Source organism: Pygocentrus nattereri, chromosome 9 (genome assembly GCF_015220715.1).
Source record: "Pygocentrus nattereri isolate fPygNat1 chromosome 9, fPygNat1.pri, whole genome shotgun sequence".
Taxonomy (NCBI): Eukaryota; Metazoa; Chordata; class Actinopteri; order Characiformes; family Serrasalmidae; genus Pygocentrus; species Pygocentrus nattereri.
In genome coordinates, this window is record NC_051219.1 from 14,527,583 (window position 1) to 14,547,907 (window position 20,325).

Here is a 20,325-nt window from a genome sequence, read left to right on the forward strand (position 1 = left end):
CCATTGTTCCAGAGGTTTGTGAATCTGTTCTCAGCTGTACTGTTGTGGCAAGGTTTGCACCAGACCGTTTCAGCTGCCTGGAAACACATCACTACCGAGAATGGAAACTGGAAGATAATGGTCTGACTAATGGTTCAACTGGAAAATCATGGCTTTTTAAGGTTAACGCAGATCCCATGTCTTTTCATTAAATGGTTTCAAAAGTCGTTTTTGGACAAGTGTGCCTCATAGAATCAGAAATGGAGATATTTTAATAAATCAGACAGTCTTAATGTTATGAGTTCATCATGCATGTTATACCTAAATGAGCATGAGGATGGAAACTGGAAGGTAATGCTTCAACTAAATTAAATCAGCTCTTTAATCAGATCACGGTGTCCATGTCATCTCATTAAATTGTTTGAAAAGGTTTTGGACACGTATGTCTCCTAAAGCTGGAGATAAAGATACAGTGCCCTCTAGAATTACTGCCACCCTTGGTAAAAAAACGGCTGTGAAATGTGTGTTGATCAGCTTGAACTTGCACTGAAAAAAATATTCTACTCAGTGAGGTAGAATATTAAACAAAAAACAAGTGTATGTATATATACACGTGTACATGTATGTGTATATATATATATATATATATATATATATATATATATATATACATATACACACGTGTATATATATATATATATATATATATATATATACATACATACATACATATTCATACATACAGTTACAATGAATGGCACTGCTACAAATTCTAACCGACATATATTCCCACTTCTATCTTAGTGTTTTGAATCGTTAAGTTGTAAACAAAGTAATTCCAGGTAGTTTTAAGTGAAATGCACTGTTTCAGAGAAATAGCCAGAATTGTTGACAATGGTTTTGATAGAAACCAGACACATGCCTCACATAAAACTATTACATTAAATGGTTATAAATAATGTTTCCTGCTGCCTGATGTTTCTGAAAGCTTTGAGAAGTTTTTGGTCTAAAATGTATTTTTCAAAATACCTTTTAAAATACACAGAAGTACATGCAGATTGATGCAAGGTAAAGTAGTAGCCAAAGAATGTTTTTTTCCTGATTTACCGGTATTACATAAAAACGTAGAAGGCACATGTAGGTTGGTCATTTTGGATTGTAAATAAAATGGCTATATTTGGGTTGTAGACGTTGTGATCCCTGGTTCCTATAACTACCACTGTAAAGCAATTAGAATCAGTGAGTGTTTCTACAATTAACTATTTCGCATCGAAACACTGATTTAGTTCGTTTACATTTCAGGGGTTTCATTCTGCAGGAATTTTTTTTTTTTAAAACGGCGTAATTCCTCTTGAACTTGAATCATCTGTGAGTTTATATTCTTTACCAGAGGTGTCAGTGATTCAGACGGGCACTATGAGCAGTGAACATGGTCGATCCCGCCTCGGAGAAGCTCGCTAATTCTCCAATTGGTTACTATCACATCAGCAGCGCCACGCTTTTGCCTCCATTGGCGCGTCTTATCCGCCGGCCTCTGATGTAAACAGGAAAAGTCCTACACAGTTTAGCCAAGTTTTCAGCTACATAACTAGCTGATGGAGTCCCTAACTAGAAGTAAACACAAGTGGCCTTAAATATTCTAATTTCTTTCCTACTGATGTAAGGTAAGGAGTTAAACGAAATGGTTATACTTCAGTGAAGAGCTGACTGATAGGTTAGTGGTGCGGCTGATCGACAATCTTACCTTTTACTGATATGGTTAGTTATGCTAATACGTTAGCCGAACGAGAAATGAAGTTACAGTGCCTTTATTTGGAGACGTTAGCGCTTAGCTAGCTTAGCTAGTTTGACGAGGCTGAACACAGTCGAAAGCGACAGTCGCTGCGTTTTTAGGTTTTAGCCTGCTGGCTGTATAAAATGTGACTAATTTGCTAATGTAGTTAGCCAGTATATCAGCGACACGCTAGCCAGCTAGCATGTTAGCCTGTAAACTTTAGGTTGAATAGGTCGAAGCGTCGAAACTCGTCCCCAGCATGGCGTTTATAACTGGAAAGACACAATGAAATATGGAAACAGTCCGCCGTGTGTTTTGAAATAGCTGCTAAACCAGATGTTTTGTCAATACTGTAACAGCCGAATTGTTACGTCCTTGTGACGTTACGTTGTTCAGTCATTTGGCTATCTGCTGTCATCCCAGGCCAGCGGCGGTCCTTTAGTGTGACTCACTTTCGTGTGGCGTTTTTCTGAATATTACCCAACCATTGACAAGACGTCAGCTTCATTGTTGCTAGTTTGGTTCCATTGGCTTTAACACTACATCCCTATCACACCTGGGCACTGTCACTGACTTTACTGGTTTTGTTTTAGTCAACATGTGTTTTAGTCTAATGTGTGGAAAACGTTTGGCGACGTCTGCCTTCAAAGACTTGTTATCTAACCCAGTATGTCTGTTTGTACATTTGTTTATTGAGCATGGGACTGGAAGTTCATCACTTGACGTTCATTCAGACTGAAACTTGGAAAGGCACTTTCTGTCACGTTAATTGTGATAGCAGTGCAAATATTCTATGAATAAAAACTGCAATCAAAGCAAGACTATCATAGCCTCTTTCACTCAGTAATTAGATTAGAAAATAGGTTGCAGCTTGATTGCATTTTCTAAACATCTGTTCACAACCTGAGAAGTAAAAATCTTGTGTCAATATTTTTGTTTCCACGGTTACCCTGCCACCCCTTCCCCCACCAAGATGGATGACATCAATTTACACTACAGGTTCCTGAACTGGAGGCGTAGGATCAGAGAAATCAGGGAAGTGCGTGCTGTGCGTTATCAGGAGCGCTACAAACGCATGCTGAAGGATGGGGACACTCTGAGGTAGGTCTGACAAGTGGCCTGAACTGTATATGCTGACTGCAGCAAGTCTAATGTTTTGTTATTAAAGATCAACAGCAAAATTGCCATGCTCAACATTTGTGTATGTAATTTAATTACCAATGTTTTGGCCTCATTATGTTAGTCTCTCTTGTAGTTAAATGAAGCATATGGATGATTAGTCTGTGTGGCTTGTTTGGTATTAATGTGTTACTGAAATGATACATAGTGTTTCATGAAAGAATTGTATTTGTTTATCTATGTATCGTAGTGCCTTGCCTCATTTTTGTGTTTTGTCACGTTTGTCATTTTGTGCCTTTAGCATTTATTTAAGGATTTTGAATGTCAGCCACAGTCAGAACTAGCCCCAGTGCTTATGTTTCTCTGGAAAAGCTGGGGTTTGTCAACGAGGTGGAATTGGGACTGAAAAGCATCATGTGTGCGTGCATTCAAGCCATCAGCTTCTACCAAAAACGCAAACAAGACTGCCTCTCTCAACCTCACTGATTGAAACAATTATAATCCCAGGGAAAGTTATGGGCTGCTTGTTTTTTGGTCAGCAAAAGATGAAAGCACATTTGACGTATTGGAAAAAGCATCAGTCTTTGTGCAATATGGTGTTAGAATTGCACAAAACATAAAACGTTCTATTTTTTTGCACTTCTCTGATACTTGAAGTCCTCTGATGAGGATTCACTGTCTCTGTCATATTGAATTACAAATAACCTGTATGTACAGTTGCAGGAGAGCCTGTGATCCTTTTAGAATTATAATTCAATAGTTTTTTTTACATTAGCTTTTTTTGAACAAAAAGTTTAAAAGATCATGCTCATTTTTGTATAAAACATGCATTTTTAGCATTATGGCCAATTGAAAAGAGGCTGTGCTGCCATATTAAAAATTAAATTACCTGTAGTGTTGATTGCCTGCTGTCTACTGAGGAATTCTGTGCAGCATGTCCTGATCAAAGGAAAAAGGCCTTGAGAAGAAAAGTCTTTTCTGCAAGCGTTACAAAGTCTTTCTAAAAAAAATTGAGCCTTCACCAGTCAACTGTCATACAAATGTTTTACAAATGAAACAAATTCTGAACCACTTCGAATCCTTCAACAGGTGACGAAAAACCATTAAATGACAAAAGATTTCCAGGCATCTCTAACACCTTATATAAGATCTGTGTCCATGAACAATGTTGATGTTCATGGGAGGCAATCAGTTCTTAGCATTAAACAATTGCTACTCATTTAAGTTAGGTAAAGAATGCTTAAATGTAGGGCCTGACTAATATGAAAACTCTGTAGCAAATATGGATACAGATTTCAAGGGGCTAAACATTCTGACAACTGATAGTATTGGTGAGAATAATATTAAATGGTCATGTTTCATATTTGTAAAACTCAAGTTAATGACAAAAACCTGGTCTTACATAAATATTGCAGTGTTTGGGATGGAACAGAATTATTTGTGTTTTTGGTTTCTGTTAATGTTCCCTTTTTATTTTCCACTTTGTTTTTATAAAAAGGTACTTTGTCATTACATGTAATTCTCATGCTGAAGGTCAGGCTCAGATACTTATTATGCTAACTTTCATGGTGTTTTGTGGCAAGACTGTGTAATGTTTTTCCCTTCTGCTGGCAGACTGCTAGTTAGAATACCAGTGATGACTTAACAAAAATCATGTTAATTATGTTATTGTGGGCCATTATTGGCTGATGTTATCAGTTAACTAATACATTGGCCAAGCCCTGTTTGGATATTCCATAGCATTACTTCTACATTCTGTACAGACAACATGAATAAGTTTAACTTTTTGGTCACACAGTATAATGTTTGGAGGAAAACGAACAACAAAAACAAAATCCCAATTCTGAAGCATAGTAGAGGAAATGTAATGGTGTGGAATTGCTTTACTACAGGGCCATAAAGGCTTGTCTTTCAATAACTAATGAAAATTCTCCAGGAGAATGTCAGGGCAGTGTATTAAGTACTATTCCGATGGGAAAGTCTGGTAACACTAGTTTATATCAGGACATGTAGAAAGTTTATGACCAGTTCGCACAGGTTAAATCTTGGTGTAAATGACAGAGATACGTAAAGAAACAAGTAAAAAACATATCCGAACATTTAATCTAGCCTCTAGTCCATTTATCTTTACCATATCTCACTGTCTTAGTGACTACACTGTGTTGTTTGCCTTGGGAATTTACAGGCCGCAGTCAACAGCAATCTATAGAATCCGACTTTTTTTTTGGTAATTTTCTGCATTATAATGTTTTGTGTTATACACTTGAGGTAGGACAGTACATATCAGCTTGATAGTAGCCAAAGAGAATGCAAATAAGCACTTCTTTGAGTGTTCACATACTTAAGAACCTTCTTTTTCACAGGGTATGATGCCGTTTTTTTGACATTTTAATTCACATAGGGTTAATTTAACCACAAGGTAAAAGGCGCCAAACGTTTTACTGACTTGGAAGCACACAGTGTGTAAAAATAACAACGATATGATGAATTCGCATGGGACTAAAATAAATGAAAAACATTGGTTAAAAATAGCATCCCTCAACTTCCCATTGCAATACTAATCCAATTCAAAAAATGCCATATACCTTAAACTTAAATGATGTTTGAGGTATTTCTAGTGACCCTGTTTAATTTGGTGAAGCAATTCATGCAGAAAATCAGATATTGCTAAAGGATTCACAGACTTTATTCTCACAAATCAGCAGGTTGCATTTAATTGGATTTAGAGACAGCTTTGTGACTTAAAAACTAAATATTCTGGAATTAGATGAAGCTATATTATTATGTGAGAAAAGCTTATGCAATTTTAATAGGAAGGTGTTAATTCCTCCCGAACCTGACTGATAGAGGATGATCATTGTAGAAACATGGACTGTTATCAATTTTGCTGGCTATTTCTTTGACAGGATGTAAGTACCTATAGCAACAGTGCTTTATATCAAGAGTTTCTAAATTAGTTTCTTTCTACTTCCCTGCTGTAGTTACCAAGGGAACTCTGATGAGGTTGGCTGTTATGTGGCTTCGCGGCCTTTGTCAAAGGGAAACTGCTACTTTGAGGTAGGTGGCACGTCAGCATTGAGATACAATGCCAATGCAGATGTTAACTTAATGATGGTTTTGTCATTCATTCATACTGTGCTGAAATCAACTTTCAGTAGCCTTTTAAGTTTTTTTCATTTTATGCAAAATCCCTGTTTTGACAGCAGTACAAACAAATTATGATATTTCCATTCATTGAAGGATGGAAACAGATTTGAAATGTAAATTGAGCTTGTAAATCACATAATAAGGAATATCCTGCCACAAGCTTTTTTTTGTCCTTTCTGAAAATTGTTTTCCCTTGTCTTCATGTAATAAGAGTCTAGATATCTTCCACTAGAGTCATGGAACACAGGACTTTCTAATTATTCTATATGTATCTTTTTAACTCTTTGGTGCTCATGCTGTTTTTCAGCAGCTGTTCATGGAGGTCAACTGTACACAAATCAGAAAACTACACTTTGTCTTTGTTTCAAAATTTTCAAAATGTATCTCATGTTTATACTTTCTCATAAATTGGACCACGTCTTTACCAAAGGAAAAAAAGTGTATGTTATATATGAAGATATTTCAGTGAGAAGCCTTTGTAGTAGTGTAGTAGAATAAAAAAAAAGAATCTCTTAAAATCTCTGCACAGAAACACACACAAAGACACACACCAAAGGTGTAGATATACAATATAGGCAGTATGTCTTTACTTCACTCAGGAACCGACTACTGATGGATGAGGAGCTAGATCAGAAATATAAAATGCAAAAAAAGATGCGTCACAATCTCAGTTTACATGTACGAAGTGTAATAACAATGTCCTCATTAAAGTGTACAGTAGGTCTTGACACCACACGTACAAACTCTTTGCCTTTCTGAAAAGTTCACTGTTTTGAAGGATGAATATGCCATCCATCCATCCATCCATCATCTTCCACTTCTCCGGAGTTCGGGTCGCGGGGGCAGCATCCTGAGCAATGAGGCCCAGACCTCCCTTTCCCCAGCCACTTCCACTAGCTCCCTGAGAGGGATTCCGAGGCGCTCCCAGGCCAGCTGGGCGATATAGTCACGTCAGCGTGTCCTGGGTCTTCCCCGGGGTCTCCTCCCCGGTGGACTTGCCTGTGACACCTCCCAAGGGAGGCGTCCAGGAGGCATCCTAACCAGATGCCCGAACCACCTCAACTGGCTCCTCTCGACGTGGAGAAGCAGCAGCTCTACTTTGAGTCCCTCCCGGATGACCAAACTTCTCATCCTATCTCTAAGGGAGAGTCCAGCCACCCTGCGGAGGAAACTCATTTCGGCTGCTTGTATTCGCAATCTCGTTCTTTCGGTCATTACCCAAAGCTCATGACCATAGGTGAGGGTGGGAACGTAGATCGACCAGTAAATCGAGAGCCTTGCCTTATGGCTCAGCTCTTTCTTTACCACAACAGACCGGTAAAGAGCCTGCATCACTGCTGACCCAGCACCAATCCGCCTGTCAATCTACCGCTCCCTTGTACCATCACTCGTGAACAAGACCCCAAGATACTTAAACTCCTCCACATGAGGCAAGAGCTCATCCCCGACCCAGAGAGGGCTCTCCACCCTTTCCTGCGTGAGAACCATGGCCTCGGATGTGGAGGTACTGATCCTCATCCCGGCCGCTTCACACTCGGCTGCAAACTGATCCAGTGAAAGCTGAAGTTCACGGCCTGATGTCCCCAATAGGACCACATCATCTGCAAACAGCAGTGATGTGACCCTGAGGTCACCAAACCGGACACCCTCCATCCCCTGACTGCGCCTAGAAATTCTATCCATAAAAATTATGAATAGAACGGGTGACAAAGGGCAGCCCTGACGGAGTCCAACTCTCACTGGGAAAAAGTCTGACTTACTGCCGGCCATGCGAACCAAACTCCTGCTTTGTTTGTACAGGGCCTGAATGGCTCGTAGCAAAGCGCCATGTACCCCGTACTCCCGAAGCACCTCCCACAGAATACCCCGGGGAACACAGTCGAAAGCCTTCTCCAAATCCACAAAGCACATGTGGACTGGTTGGACAAATTCCCATGAACCCTCCAGAATCCTGGAGAGGGTAAAGAGTTGGTCCAGTGTTCCACGACCAGGGCGGAACCCGCACTGCTCCTCCTGAATCCGAGATTCGACTATGAGCCGGACTCTCTTCTCCAGTACCCCTGCATAGACCTTGCCAGGGAGGCTGAGGAGTGTGATTCCCCTATAGTTGGAACACACCCTCCGGTCCCCCTTTTTAAAAAGAGGCACCACCACCCTAGTCTGCCAATCCAGTGGCACCACCCCCGATGTCCACGCAATGTTGAAAAGGCGTGTCAGACAAGACAGCCCCACAACATCCAGAGCCTTGAGGAACTCGGGACGGATCTCATCCACCCCTGGAGCCTTGCCGCCAAGGAGCTTTTTAACTACCTTAGCGACTTCGGCCTCAGTAATGGACAAGCCTATTCCCATGTCCCCAGACTCTGCCTCCTCACTGGAGAATGTGTTGGTGGGATTGAGAAGGTCCTCAAATTATTCCTTACACCGCCCAATGACGTCTTCAGTCGAAGTCAGCAGCACACCATCTCCACTATATACAGTGCTAGTGGCACACTGCTTTCCCCTTCTGAGTCGCCTGACGGTTTGCCAGAATCTTTTCGGAGCCGACTTAAAGTCACTTTCCAAGGCCTCACCGAACTCTTCCCACACCCGGGGTTTTTGCCTTGGCAACGACTGAAGCCGCAGATTGCTTGGCCTGTCGATACCTGCCAGCTGCCTCTGGTGTCCTACAGGCAGGATGAATATGCCATTCACGTGAATTGTGTACATTTGAAGTTTTTTCGTGTGGGAAGGGAAAGCGGGTCCAGGTTCTGAGAGATAAGCCTTCCTCTCCCCCCAAACACACGACAGCAGCAGTTTACAGTCATTATTCAGCCAGTTCAGATAGAATATTAAAATTTTTATTGGCCAGTCAAAACGTTACCAAAATGAAAAGAAAACCACATTTTGTGTGCAGTGAAACTGATTTAATTGTCACATGGATAATTTGTTTCTTCTGTAGCTTTTGAAAAGGTTAATACACACTGTATTGCCAAAAGTATTCACCTGTCCAAATCATTGAATTCAAGTGTTCCAATCACTTCCATGGCCACAGGTGTATAAAACACCTATGCATGCAGACTGCTTCTATAAACATTAGTGAAAGAATGGGTTGCTCTCAGGAGCTCAGTGAACTCAAGTGTGGTACTGTGATGGGTCCAATCGCGAAATTTCCTCACTAATAAATATTCCATGGACAACTGTTAGTGATATTATAACAAGGTGTAAGCGATTGGGAACAACAGCGATTCAGCCACAAAGTGGTAGGCCACTTAATATAACAGCACGGGGTCAGCAGATGCGCAGAGCAAAGCGTCGAATGCAGTGGTGTAAAGTGCCACCACTGGACTCCTGAGCAGTGGAGACGTGTTCTCTGGAGTGATGAATCGTGCTTCTCTGTCTGGTACTCCAATGAATGAGTCTGGATTTGGTGGTTGCCAGGAGAACGGTACTTTTCTGATTGCATTGTGTCAAGTGTCAAGTTTGGTGGAGGGGGGATTATGCTGTGGGGTTGTTTGTCAACCCCTTAGTTCCAGTGAAAGGAACTCTTGATGCTTCGTGTTTGGACAATCTCATGCTCCCAACTTTGTGAGCACAGTTTGGGGGGATGGCCCCTTCCTGTTCCAACATGACTGCGCACCAGTGCACAAAGCAAGGTCCATAAAGACATGGAAGAATGAGTTTGGTGAGGAAAAACCTGCAGAGTCCTGACCTCAACCTGATAGAACACCTTTGGGATGAATTGGAGTGGAGACTGCGATTCAGGCCTTCTTGTCTAACGTTAGTATCTGACCTCACAAATGCGCTTCTGGAAGAATGGTCAAAAATCACCATAAACACACTCCTAACCCGTGGGGAAAGCCTCTGCAGAAGAGTTGAAGCTGTTATAGCTGCAAAGGGTGGGCCGACATGCTAAACCCTATAGATTAAGAGTTCATATGCGTGTGAAGGCAGACGAGCGAGTACTTTTGGCAATATAGTGTATGTAAATTATTGTTTGAGACCAAGACAGTCCACTAGAACATGTTGATTTCTGTGGAGTGTTATACCCGCTATGAGAACTATCTACAAATTACTTTTCAAAGTAGCAGTCAATGGACTCCAAATGCTTTATGTAGTTAGTAGAACCCTAGTAGAACCCAAAGGATGGTCTTAATTTTTAGATTAGTTGCTATTTTAATTCATTTTTATTTGGGTTCTTGAAAGGAGATATCTGCCATGTTTCATACACTTTGATCTTTTGACTTTATGGTAAGCAACAGAACTTTCACAAATTAGTCAAAATACTTAAAAATAATAACGGTAAGGGACATTGTTTTCTGAACATTTTTTTCATTTTTTTGTTTTCAGTCACATTTTTTCATGTCTGAGACAATGTTTAAAAACCTCCAGCAGTGGTGCTGTGCCACACATAAACTGCCATGCTACTACCATGTCATTGTCACTGCTGACTTGAGAATGGTCTGCCACTCATATAATATCTCAACAGAGGTCCTGCCTAAGAAATATGTGGGTGGAGTAATAATTAAAATGTTGATGTGGATTTATTGAGATATTGTCTCGTTTTGTCAGCTTGCAGTTTAACAAAATGAGAATCTATCATCCTGATATATAAAATATTTTTGACAAAGCTTAAAAAGTACAACAGTAAAATTTGTTATATGAAACACAACTGCAATTAAAAATGTTGGTTGGACAGACGGTTAATACAAAAGAATACAAAATCTTGGCATAAATAACAGAAATGGGAGACAAAGTGACCTGACACCATATGTGAGGCGGTGTTTGTTTTATTTATTTTTAAAAAATATTTTATATATATCTGTTTTGGGACAAAGACAAAAAAACTTTTAGGCCTTTGGACAAGTAGGTTAATGATGCATGCAGTTGTACAGTGCTCCAGAAGTACTGACACCCATGATATATACTTATGCCTATATTCACTGGGACATCCCCCTGACGTCTAGATGCAAGCAAGGTCTTGAAAAACAACTAATTTCAGTTTTTGCAACTCTCCAGAACATACTGATGTGCTGACGAAGGCATACAAGCTTTACCTGTCCTGAAACATTTGCCATAAAATACAGTTTGGGGAAAAAGAAGATCCCAGTGATTTAATACGGGAAAGTCTGTGATTTTGAGTTGTAAATTAGGTTTTGGGAGAGGGCATGCAGGGTGTGATTTATGGAGCTGGGCTGAGGCCATCTGGATGAGAGGCAGCTGCTGCCGGGCTGTGGGCTGCTGGCAGCACAGCCTGGTTTGATGGACTTCCTCTCCTGGGCATTGGAGCTGGAAAGTAACACCCTGTCCATTATTCTGCTGTGCTGCACATACATGTGGCCCAGCGCTCAGCCCCACTCAACTCGCTGTAACGTACCTCCCAGAAACTCTTGATCTTGGAGATTCTGGCAATATCAAGTTTGTACACTGTCTGCCAGAAGTTTTCAAAAAATTTTAATAAATGAGTGTGCTTGCTATAACAAAAAGCCTCATCATAAAATATCACTTAACAGCTATAACTGCTCAGTAATGCTTGTATGTATTATTGAATTCAATATTTCATTTAGATCAAGGACATCAGGTGTTAGGAAGTCTACATTGTAATTCTAATAGTATAATTACTTTAATTAGTAATGGATTGTAATTGAAATGACCAAAACCAAATACACTAGGACACACTAGGCTAAAAACCAAAACTACAAACAGGAAAAAAAAAAGTGAAAATGGATAAAAACTGTTAAACCTCCTAAAATTATTACAGTATGTAGGCTACATTATGTGCCTCTGTTCTTGACCAAAAACAGTTGGTCATCCAAGGGAGTTAACTCCATTATTTCTTTAATTATACTTTAAATTATACAACACTTTGACACTGTTGTTTGTAACTTTTTCATAATTTAAAAACTAGTTTAAAATGGTGTTGGCGTGCTAGCTGGAACTTTTGCATTAACCGGGATGTCTTGTTTTCTTGTGTCAAACCCGAGGTGGAGAAGTTCTTTGGCATTGTATTCTATTAACAGTTGCTGTGAACAGATATTATTGATGCATTATTAATGCTTCCTTTTGCTCCCACTTAAATTGTTTGAATGTGTCTTCACTACCTTCGTCTACTTTTAAATTTGTTTGTAAAAATGTACTTCTTCTTCTTGCTCGTTTTCAGCCAAAATCTTTCAGTGGCTGAAATTGCGATGCATCCCTAGCATTATAGATTTTAGATCCCTAGATTTTATCATTTCTTAAAAGGAAACAAGCCCAGAATCGCTCTTCGGGACCATATTCAGTAAACCAAAAAAAAAACTGATTCCAATTGAGATATTAGTCGGATTAACAGATTATTTGGATGCATTTAAACGTGGCTATTGGCTGTTGAGCACTTTAATAGAGTATGGAATGGAATACGTCCATATAAACACCTCAGTCGGATTGAGGCCATTTGGAATACAACTTCTAGCCGATTGAACGAGGTGAGTAATAATCCGTTAAAAAGAAGAATAACGGCCGTGTAAACGCCTGAATCTGATTACACTCCAATCGGAATGCGTAAGTACGTTCTGCGCATGCGCATCGCGTCACAACGAAAGGTTTATACCGTTACACCACGAAGCAGAAATTGATCTGCAGAGGACACAGAGTTTATGCTCTGATCTTTAAAAGATGACGGTGGGACGGACGTCCAGGTTATGCGTCTCAGAACACGATGTCTTCCTCTCGACATCAATTTCAAGCTCTTAAAAACACAGCGTGCCAACTGGAAACTCATCTCACGCCGACTGGACCTCACATGATGCTCGCTGTCATGGTAACGTTTACTTTAAGCGCTGCTCCACGCATGCACGTCATTTTGCATCGGATTACTTGTAGCGAGCATGTAAATTAAGATTTTCATCAGATTGTTGAATAGAATGAGCATAAACACCTCAGTCTGAGTCTGTAATCCGATTGTTTCAGTCAGATTGGCAAAAGGAGAAACTCCACCACAGAGCTGCTTTGCGCCATACTTCTTTCTGTTCCAAAATGACTCCTGCAACAAATGTTGTGCATGACGTCATTACGTCAACAAGTCAGAATATCGTTTTTATCACGATATGGACTTTTTTTTTTATCGTTTAGAAAGTTATACTGGTATTATCACGAACGATACGATGTGGTACACCCCTAATCAGATATTCATGTTATAAAATACGTGATTTCTAAAGTTCTGTTTCAATTCATGATACTTTTTTGAAATAATAACATTGATAGCAACAACAGAGGAAAAAAAAGAGAAACTCAAGTGGAAAAAAATACTTTATACTATCAGTTTGAACAGCCTACCTGGTATGGCTAGAAGGGGGAGAAAGCAATCTTCTGTTTGAGTACAATAATTGATTGAATATTTGCAGTGTACCAACATTGCTCAACTCTAGAATCAAATACCTGTTACTAGTACCTTAAATATGCTGAAGCATTTGTGAAGACATCACTCAAATGTTTACCATAGCAAGGAGAAGAAACAAGTCGCAGGAGATTCTTCTCCTCAGGGATCTGCTTTTTGTATTAGTTCTGACCCGGCAAATCAAATAACTCTCTCCACAGGAATGTTCTTAGGTACTCTGATGTAGAGCGTGGACTTGTACTTGGACTTCTCAGTGTGTTAGAAGTGATTGAACCATATTAGAAAATCCCCTTTCACCTATTTCAGCCATAAAATAAGAGCCACACTTTTTATAGAAACACAAGATCCAATCGAAAATTAACTTGTAGTGCTCTGTTCATTAATTTATGGTCTACACATTTTTTTATGATAGTCAGTACACATTCTCTTGAACATAAGTCTTCAACTTTTGTTTATTATTATTATTCATTTATTATTAGAAATTTCTAAGAATTTCTTCTAAGAAAATGACTTGCACTTGTTATCCATTAAACTATCATTGTTTGTCTTATGGGGACAACAGTCGAAATTACAAAAAGTGCATTGAAATTAAAAAAAGTAAATAAATGTGAAAGTAATGCGTTTGTGTTCTACTATTGTAATACAAAAATGACAGTATATGTCGTATTATGAAATTTGTGTATTGTTAGACCCCCAGTATGCAGTATTTTGTTCTTCAGCATAGTCCTGGTTAGACTTCAGTATGGTAATAATCCATCAAATTATATATTGCAGTAATATTGCAAATGTTATTGAAAACTGGCAAAGAAAAGAAAAGCTAGGTGTTCTTGAATTTTTGGCAAGCATGTAGTTACTGTCTTTTAGATATGCTGCATCACTTGATATCCATTGTCAGAGTATGGATGTACTGTATTTGCAGTATAATTAGCAGTGTCTGGCTATTTTAATTTGTGTTACAGAACAGTCCCAGAAGGGTAGAATCGCACACATGCCTTCATGCATGCTTTTTGAAGACGTTCGGTCCTCACAAACGAGTTTGACATTTTCAGCCATGACTTGAGTGGGATTGATTCTTCTGGGTGATGTAGGGCATCTGATTGTGACGCACGTTTCTGAGAGAATCCCCTGGATCACGGGAGCATAATTTTATTTTTTTTTTTCCCTGTAAAGGTCATGTGCCTGGCGGAATATGCGTCAATGGCACGCTCAAGTTTCCCCGTGACACTTTCACAGGAGTTTCATTTCACCTCTTTTGGCCCCCAAGCAGCAGCCTGCTTGCCCAAAACTCCTGCACATACGCTGCTGATCCTTTAGCTCTTTAAGCTCTTCCTCTTGTCTAAACAACCTCATTCACTCAAAGAAAAAAACCTCTACAGTGATCTAAAGCTGTCTGCTTTTTCAGGGAGCGTGCGTGTGCAAGTCAATTTTGTCCTTAGTCAAGTGGAAATTTTCTCTATTAGCCTAATTGATTGTTTTCTCTGGAAGTGTGGGATGGAATTCTTAGCTGCCGAGTTCACGGCAGGGTTCTCTTTTGAGGAATTGCATGTCTTCAGTGTTCATGGCACATTAAATTCACAGTAGGATGCTTGTAGAATGAACAGCAAACATTAATATTTAGGAAATGCTTTTAGGATTTACTGTAGCTTCGTAAAGCTTGGAGAGCAAATCCTCGAAAGAGTCAGCAGGCGAAGGGTTGGGGGGTGCAGGAACATGAGGAGACTCTCTCAGACTATGAATAAGCTTTGGCTCTGTATAGGGTTTAGTTTGTAGAGCAGGAAGATGTGGATAGCCAACAGCTGTACACCAGCCATTCTATTGGAGATAGTTACAAACATTAAGCCATGTGGACCAGAATCTTACCTGCTTTTCTACTGTGGCCAAATGTCCTCATAATCCATCAATTTCATGTTATTCTGACCTATGTAAAGATCATTAATTAAGTATTGCATGGGAGGATGTTATTAAATTCATTGAGAAGATTACCCGGAGAAGGGGAAGAGTCTAATTAGGGTTAGTGATTGTGATTAGTGTCAGTAGTCTCCAGTTGTTAGAGATCAAGAAGAAGTAGTTCAGAAGCAAGTTGAGTTATGGTTGTATGGTGCTCCTACTATGCTCCTTGGTAGGGCGTGGTTGTGCCTATTGCACTGTTGTAATGTTTTGCATACACGCAGTTAAGCAGTAGCTGGGAGGTCACATTCTTAATTGCAGGTTACTTGCCATGACTTCTTCCTCTGACTCAGTAGACCTGAGGTCTGTTATTCCTGGCAACCTTTCTCTCAAAATGTACACAGCTGCTGGCGCTTTTTTAGATACCCCACCCATTCCCCCTTTGTCGTGTTATAGTCACGTCAATAATATTGCTTATTAAGTTTCAAATTGAAGTTGTGATCGCTAGCTAATAATCTACATTCAGTCTGTGTTAAGGTCACTTTCCGATTGTTTTGCTAAAATTCAATCACAATTTTGAATTTGTGACTTAAGTTGTTGAGCAGAGGCCACGGTCAAAAGGCAGCATTACCCAGCACAAAAAAAATCCATGAACAATTTTGCATGAATGGGCTGAAATGTGTTTGTGGTCCTACAGGTGACCATAATGGACACGGGAGTCAGGGGGACAATTGCTGTGGGCTTGGTACCTCAGTACTACAAGCTTGACCATCAGCCTGGCTGGCTACCCCACTCCATAGCTTACCATGCTGACGATGGGAAGTAAGTTTACCATTTAGTTTACCATTTAGAATTTTTAAGTGTTCAGTCGTTTTTTTTGTTTTTTTTTTCTCAAATTATTATCCAGGTAGAAAATAAGTACTGTAGGTAAATGTGAACATCTTATGTAAGTGTTTTTGGCTTTTCTACCCTGTAATCTGATGGTGTTTTTGTTCTGCTGTTTTTCTGTTAATGAGAAACACTTCCTGCTTTCTCAGCCCCCACCTTCCAAATGAACAGCTAATCAGATGTTAGTGCTGAAGGTCTGCTGACTCTCTTTGCTGTCTTTTTCAGACTGTATAACGGCAACCCAGTTGGCCAGCAGTTTGGCCCCAAGTGTAACCGTGGTGATCGAATAGGCTGTGGAATCTATGCAGACACTTTTGATGCTGGACTCACGACCGTGTTTTTCACCAAGAACGGCAAAGAGGTGAGTCACTCTTGCTCACCACAAACATCTTCCATTTCAGAAACTGTTCTATGACAGATATATGTACATGAATGTAAACTGTGTCCACAGATACTTCTTATTAGCTGGCTGTCAGTTCACCTCAGCACAGTACAGTAGTCATGTTGTTCTCGAACTATTTGTTCTTTTAGTTGAGGGCTTCCTGGCTTTATTTCTACTGTTCAGTGTTTCCTGTATGTGGCCTTCTTTGAAAAGGAACTTCACAGAAATGAACAGTAACTTCAAATGAATGAGATTACGACAGACTGTGAAGAAGTTATTTGGCGCTGGCATTTGTCCCATGTTGATATTCTCCCTGTGATGTAAGAAACAAGACATGCAGTTATGCATTGTGGGTAAATGCTTGCTGTGAGAAAGTTCATAAGCACTTCACTGATTACAAATGCTTGCATGGCGTTAAATTCACTCAACCAATGGTGAGCTTCCATGCTGAAGCCAGTTAATAAGCCCATGCTTTCCATCAGGCAAGTTTAGGGCCAACAGAAATGTAGGCCTTATTTCACAGCATGTTCTTCTACAGCCTACTTTCACAAAGTGATCCATGACTTGTAAATAACTGCCCTGTTATGACCTTTCGTTCTCAATGATCATTAGTGACCCGAAAACAATTACAGTGCACACACCGTTAACACATGCAATGATGAAGTAAGCAACAGGTTTTTTTTTCTTTTTCAGTAGTTCATCTTTTCAGTGCAAATGTTCTCTGCTTACTCAAAACCCATGTCTGTGTGTGTCTGTGTGTGTCTGTGTGTGTCTGTGTGTGTCTGTGTGTGTGTCTGTTTGTGTACGTTCTGTGGGGCGGGGGTGGATGGTGCAGGTCGGCTCTGTGGTGGTGCCAGTGGCTCCGGATGGACTCTTCCCCGCTATCGGGATGCACTCTTTGGGGGAGGAGGTGCGGCTAGACCTTCAGGCCGAGTGGGGCAGAGAGGAAGAAGACAGTGTGATGATGGTTGACAGCCATGAGGACGAGTGGGGCCGTCTCTATGATGTCCGAGTCAGTGGAACGGTAAGCCAACAGCGCCATTCTCTAGTTTCCTAGAAGTGCAAGGTGTACTTGGGTTGATTGGTTTCTTAGGGTGGAAGAAATAATAAAAACATTGTTGCATTGTTCTCTTTCCAAAAAATAAATGATGATTAATAGTTAATTGTGTTTTAATGATTATCAATTCAATTGTATTACAAAATTTATACATGAAATATTACTATTGCAGAATTTGATCCTCTCCATTTTCAAAGAGTGCTCTTGCAATACTGTGATTAAGGCTGCGTCTCAAACATGTGAATTATTTACTGGCCCCAGGATAATGAGTTAGTGTTTTACCAAACCAGAGTGAATTATGAAAGAACTGGGCCTGAGATTTCGTCTTGGCTGCCTGTGCGCATACAGTTTACAGCATCTCCACTCTTGCGAAAAGCACCTGGAGGGCTAGTATTACAGAGGAAGGCGCGCCGTGCCAGGCATGTGTGTTTTTTCGCACAAGATTCCTTTGTGACAAAATGGAAGAGAATTGTGTGTCAGAGGTGACAATATTCACCTATAATTCTCCAAAGTAAGTGCGGCAGGCAACATGCAGTTGTGTTTAGCCCAACTTTAGGTCACTGATGTGTTTCTAGAAATACAGGCTCTGCTTACTCTTATTCAGTATCGAAGAGTTTCATGTCCTGAGACCACATCACTGGCCAGAGGCCTATGGAGAATGAGGTGTTGTGGTGGTTGGAGGGAGGGCCATTGATTGCGAGATGTTCAGAGTCCCAGTGGCCTGGGGGAAGAAACTGTTCCGTAATCTTGTGCTCATTGATTTCACACTCCTGTATCGTTTGCCAGATAGGAGTAGTGTGATGAGATTGTGCTGGGGGTGAGTCCTGTCCTTGATGATCTTTTGGCCCCTTCTAAGGACCCTGGAATTGTAAATGTCCTGTAGTGGTGAGCGCGCCATTCCTGAGATTGCCTGGGCTGTCCAGACCACCCATTGAAAATGCTGCATGCTCAGTCCTCTTGTCTGAGTGACATTATGAACCAATAGAACAAGACCAATTTCTCTATATATTACAAAGGTTCTATGCCAATCAAAGATTTTTCCAAAACTATACATCCTAGCTAATCATTTTTAAAAAATCATTTTTAAGAGTGAAAAGTTTAACGTGTTGCGTAGTTTTAGAGCTAATTGGTCTTATTCTCTTAGTATAAATCCGGTTCTAGGATATGTAACCTGGGGCCCTTAAATGCATTCTGCCTTTGAGCTGCCATTGGGAGGGAGAGAGAGGCCTTTACCTGCATGCCTCAGTGTAGTTAACACTTCTACCCAGATATGATAAAGGCATGTTTTGACAGGCTTTGAAAGTTTGGGCACAGAAAATTGAGGACCGACTGTCCTGAAGTTCATTTTTCACAGCAGTCTCTATCGATTGAAATAATAACACAAGTCTTTTGTTTGAATGGTGGACTGACAACGTTGATCCAACAGTCAGTGTTATCGTAGTTATAAACAGATTATTTATAGCGTGTAAGTCGCATCATGCTGGTTTGACGGTGATCTCTGACGGAGTTCTTGGCTCATAATGCTGGCCCATGATCAATTTTTGTTTTTTGTGTCTTGACCAAAGTCATTTATACACCTATATACTCATGCAGTAAAGCCTAATTTGCAAGGCTGAGTACTGGTTGAATTTTTTTTCAATATGGCAAACTTAAATTTAGCAAAAATGCTGCTTTCTATTATGTATCTTCTTTACAAGAGACTTGTAATTTGTTAGTATGATGGAGCATAATATCTGTATCTGGGCTTTTAAATATGGTGACAGGATGTCTCCCTCCAGTATAAGCTCTGATTGGGTGTTTTAGATGTTTGTCATTTTTATTTGTCAGTTTAAATAACCATTATCATCATCTTTAACTGCTTAATCCAGATAGAGGGTTATGGTAGCATTTGGGAGAACAGAGAATCCCAGGTGACCCTTGCCTGCAACCTCTTCTGGCTCGGGGCACCCTGAACATCAAGTTGAGTGTAGCCCACCTCCCTGCGAAGAAAACTAATTTCGGCCACTTGTATTCGTGATCTCATTCTGTCGGTCATTACTCAGAGCTCATGACCATAGTTGTGGACTGGGATGTAGACCAGCCAGTAAACAGAGAGCTTTGCCTTATGGCTCAGCTCCCTCTTCACCACTACAGTCTGGGACAGAGTGTGCATTATTGCTGCTGCCTGTCCCGGCTTGTAGCCAATCTCACGATCCCTCCTCTCATCACTCGTGAACAAGACCCCAAGATATTTAAACACCTTCAAAGGGGGCAGGTCCTTTCCCTTTACTTGGAGTAGACATGCCATCCATTACCGTGTTAACATGGACTATGGGCTTGGAGGTGCTGATGCACAAACCAACCTCTTCACACTCACTTCAAACCAATCCAGTGAGTGCTGGAGGCATCCATGCGTTTCAGCCAAATGCACAACATTATCTGCAAATAGCAGAGATGCCAACCTCCTGACCTCCTGGCCTCGGCTATGCCTTGACAAACAGGAGTAGAGACAAGGCACAGACTTGGTGGAGTTCAAAACTCACACTGAACAAGCTTGATGTAATGCCCAATATACAAACACAACTCTCACTCTGGGAGTACAGAGATTGAATGGCCAAGAGCAGTGGCCCCTGCACCCCATTCGCCCGAAGGACCTCCCACAGGATGTCTCGGGGAACACCACCCGGTCTGCCAGTCCGAGGTGCATGTGACATTGCAGAGGCATGTCTGCCACGACAGCCCCTCAGCAACCAGAGCCT

General features: G+C 40.6%; 1 protein-coding gene across 1 annotated transcript in view; it reads left to right on the top strand.

Annotated features, from left to right (window-relative positions):
- Positions 1–1,484: 1,484 nt before the first annotated feature.
- spryd3 (SPRY domain containing 3) overlaps positions 1,485–20,325 on the top strand; it is a 51,519-nt gene continuing 32,678 nt past the window's right edge. The window contains exons 1-6 of the mRNA XM_017707920.2: positions 1,485–1,643; positions 2,727–2,854; positions 5,854–5,929; positions 15,958–16,082; positions 16,374–16,509; positions 17,366–17,554. Of these exons, the coding sequence (XP_017563409.1) occupies positions 2,727–2,854; positions 5,854–5,929; positions 15,958–16,082; positions 16,374–16,509; positions 17,366–17,554 (654 nt within the window). The 5' untranslated portion in view covers positions 1,485–1,643. The remainder of the gene's footprint in view (positions 1,644–2,726; positions 2,855–5,853; positions 5,930–15,957; positions 16,083–16,373; positions 16,510–17,365; positions 17,555–20,325) is intronic.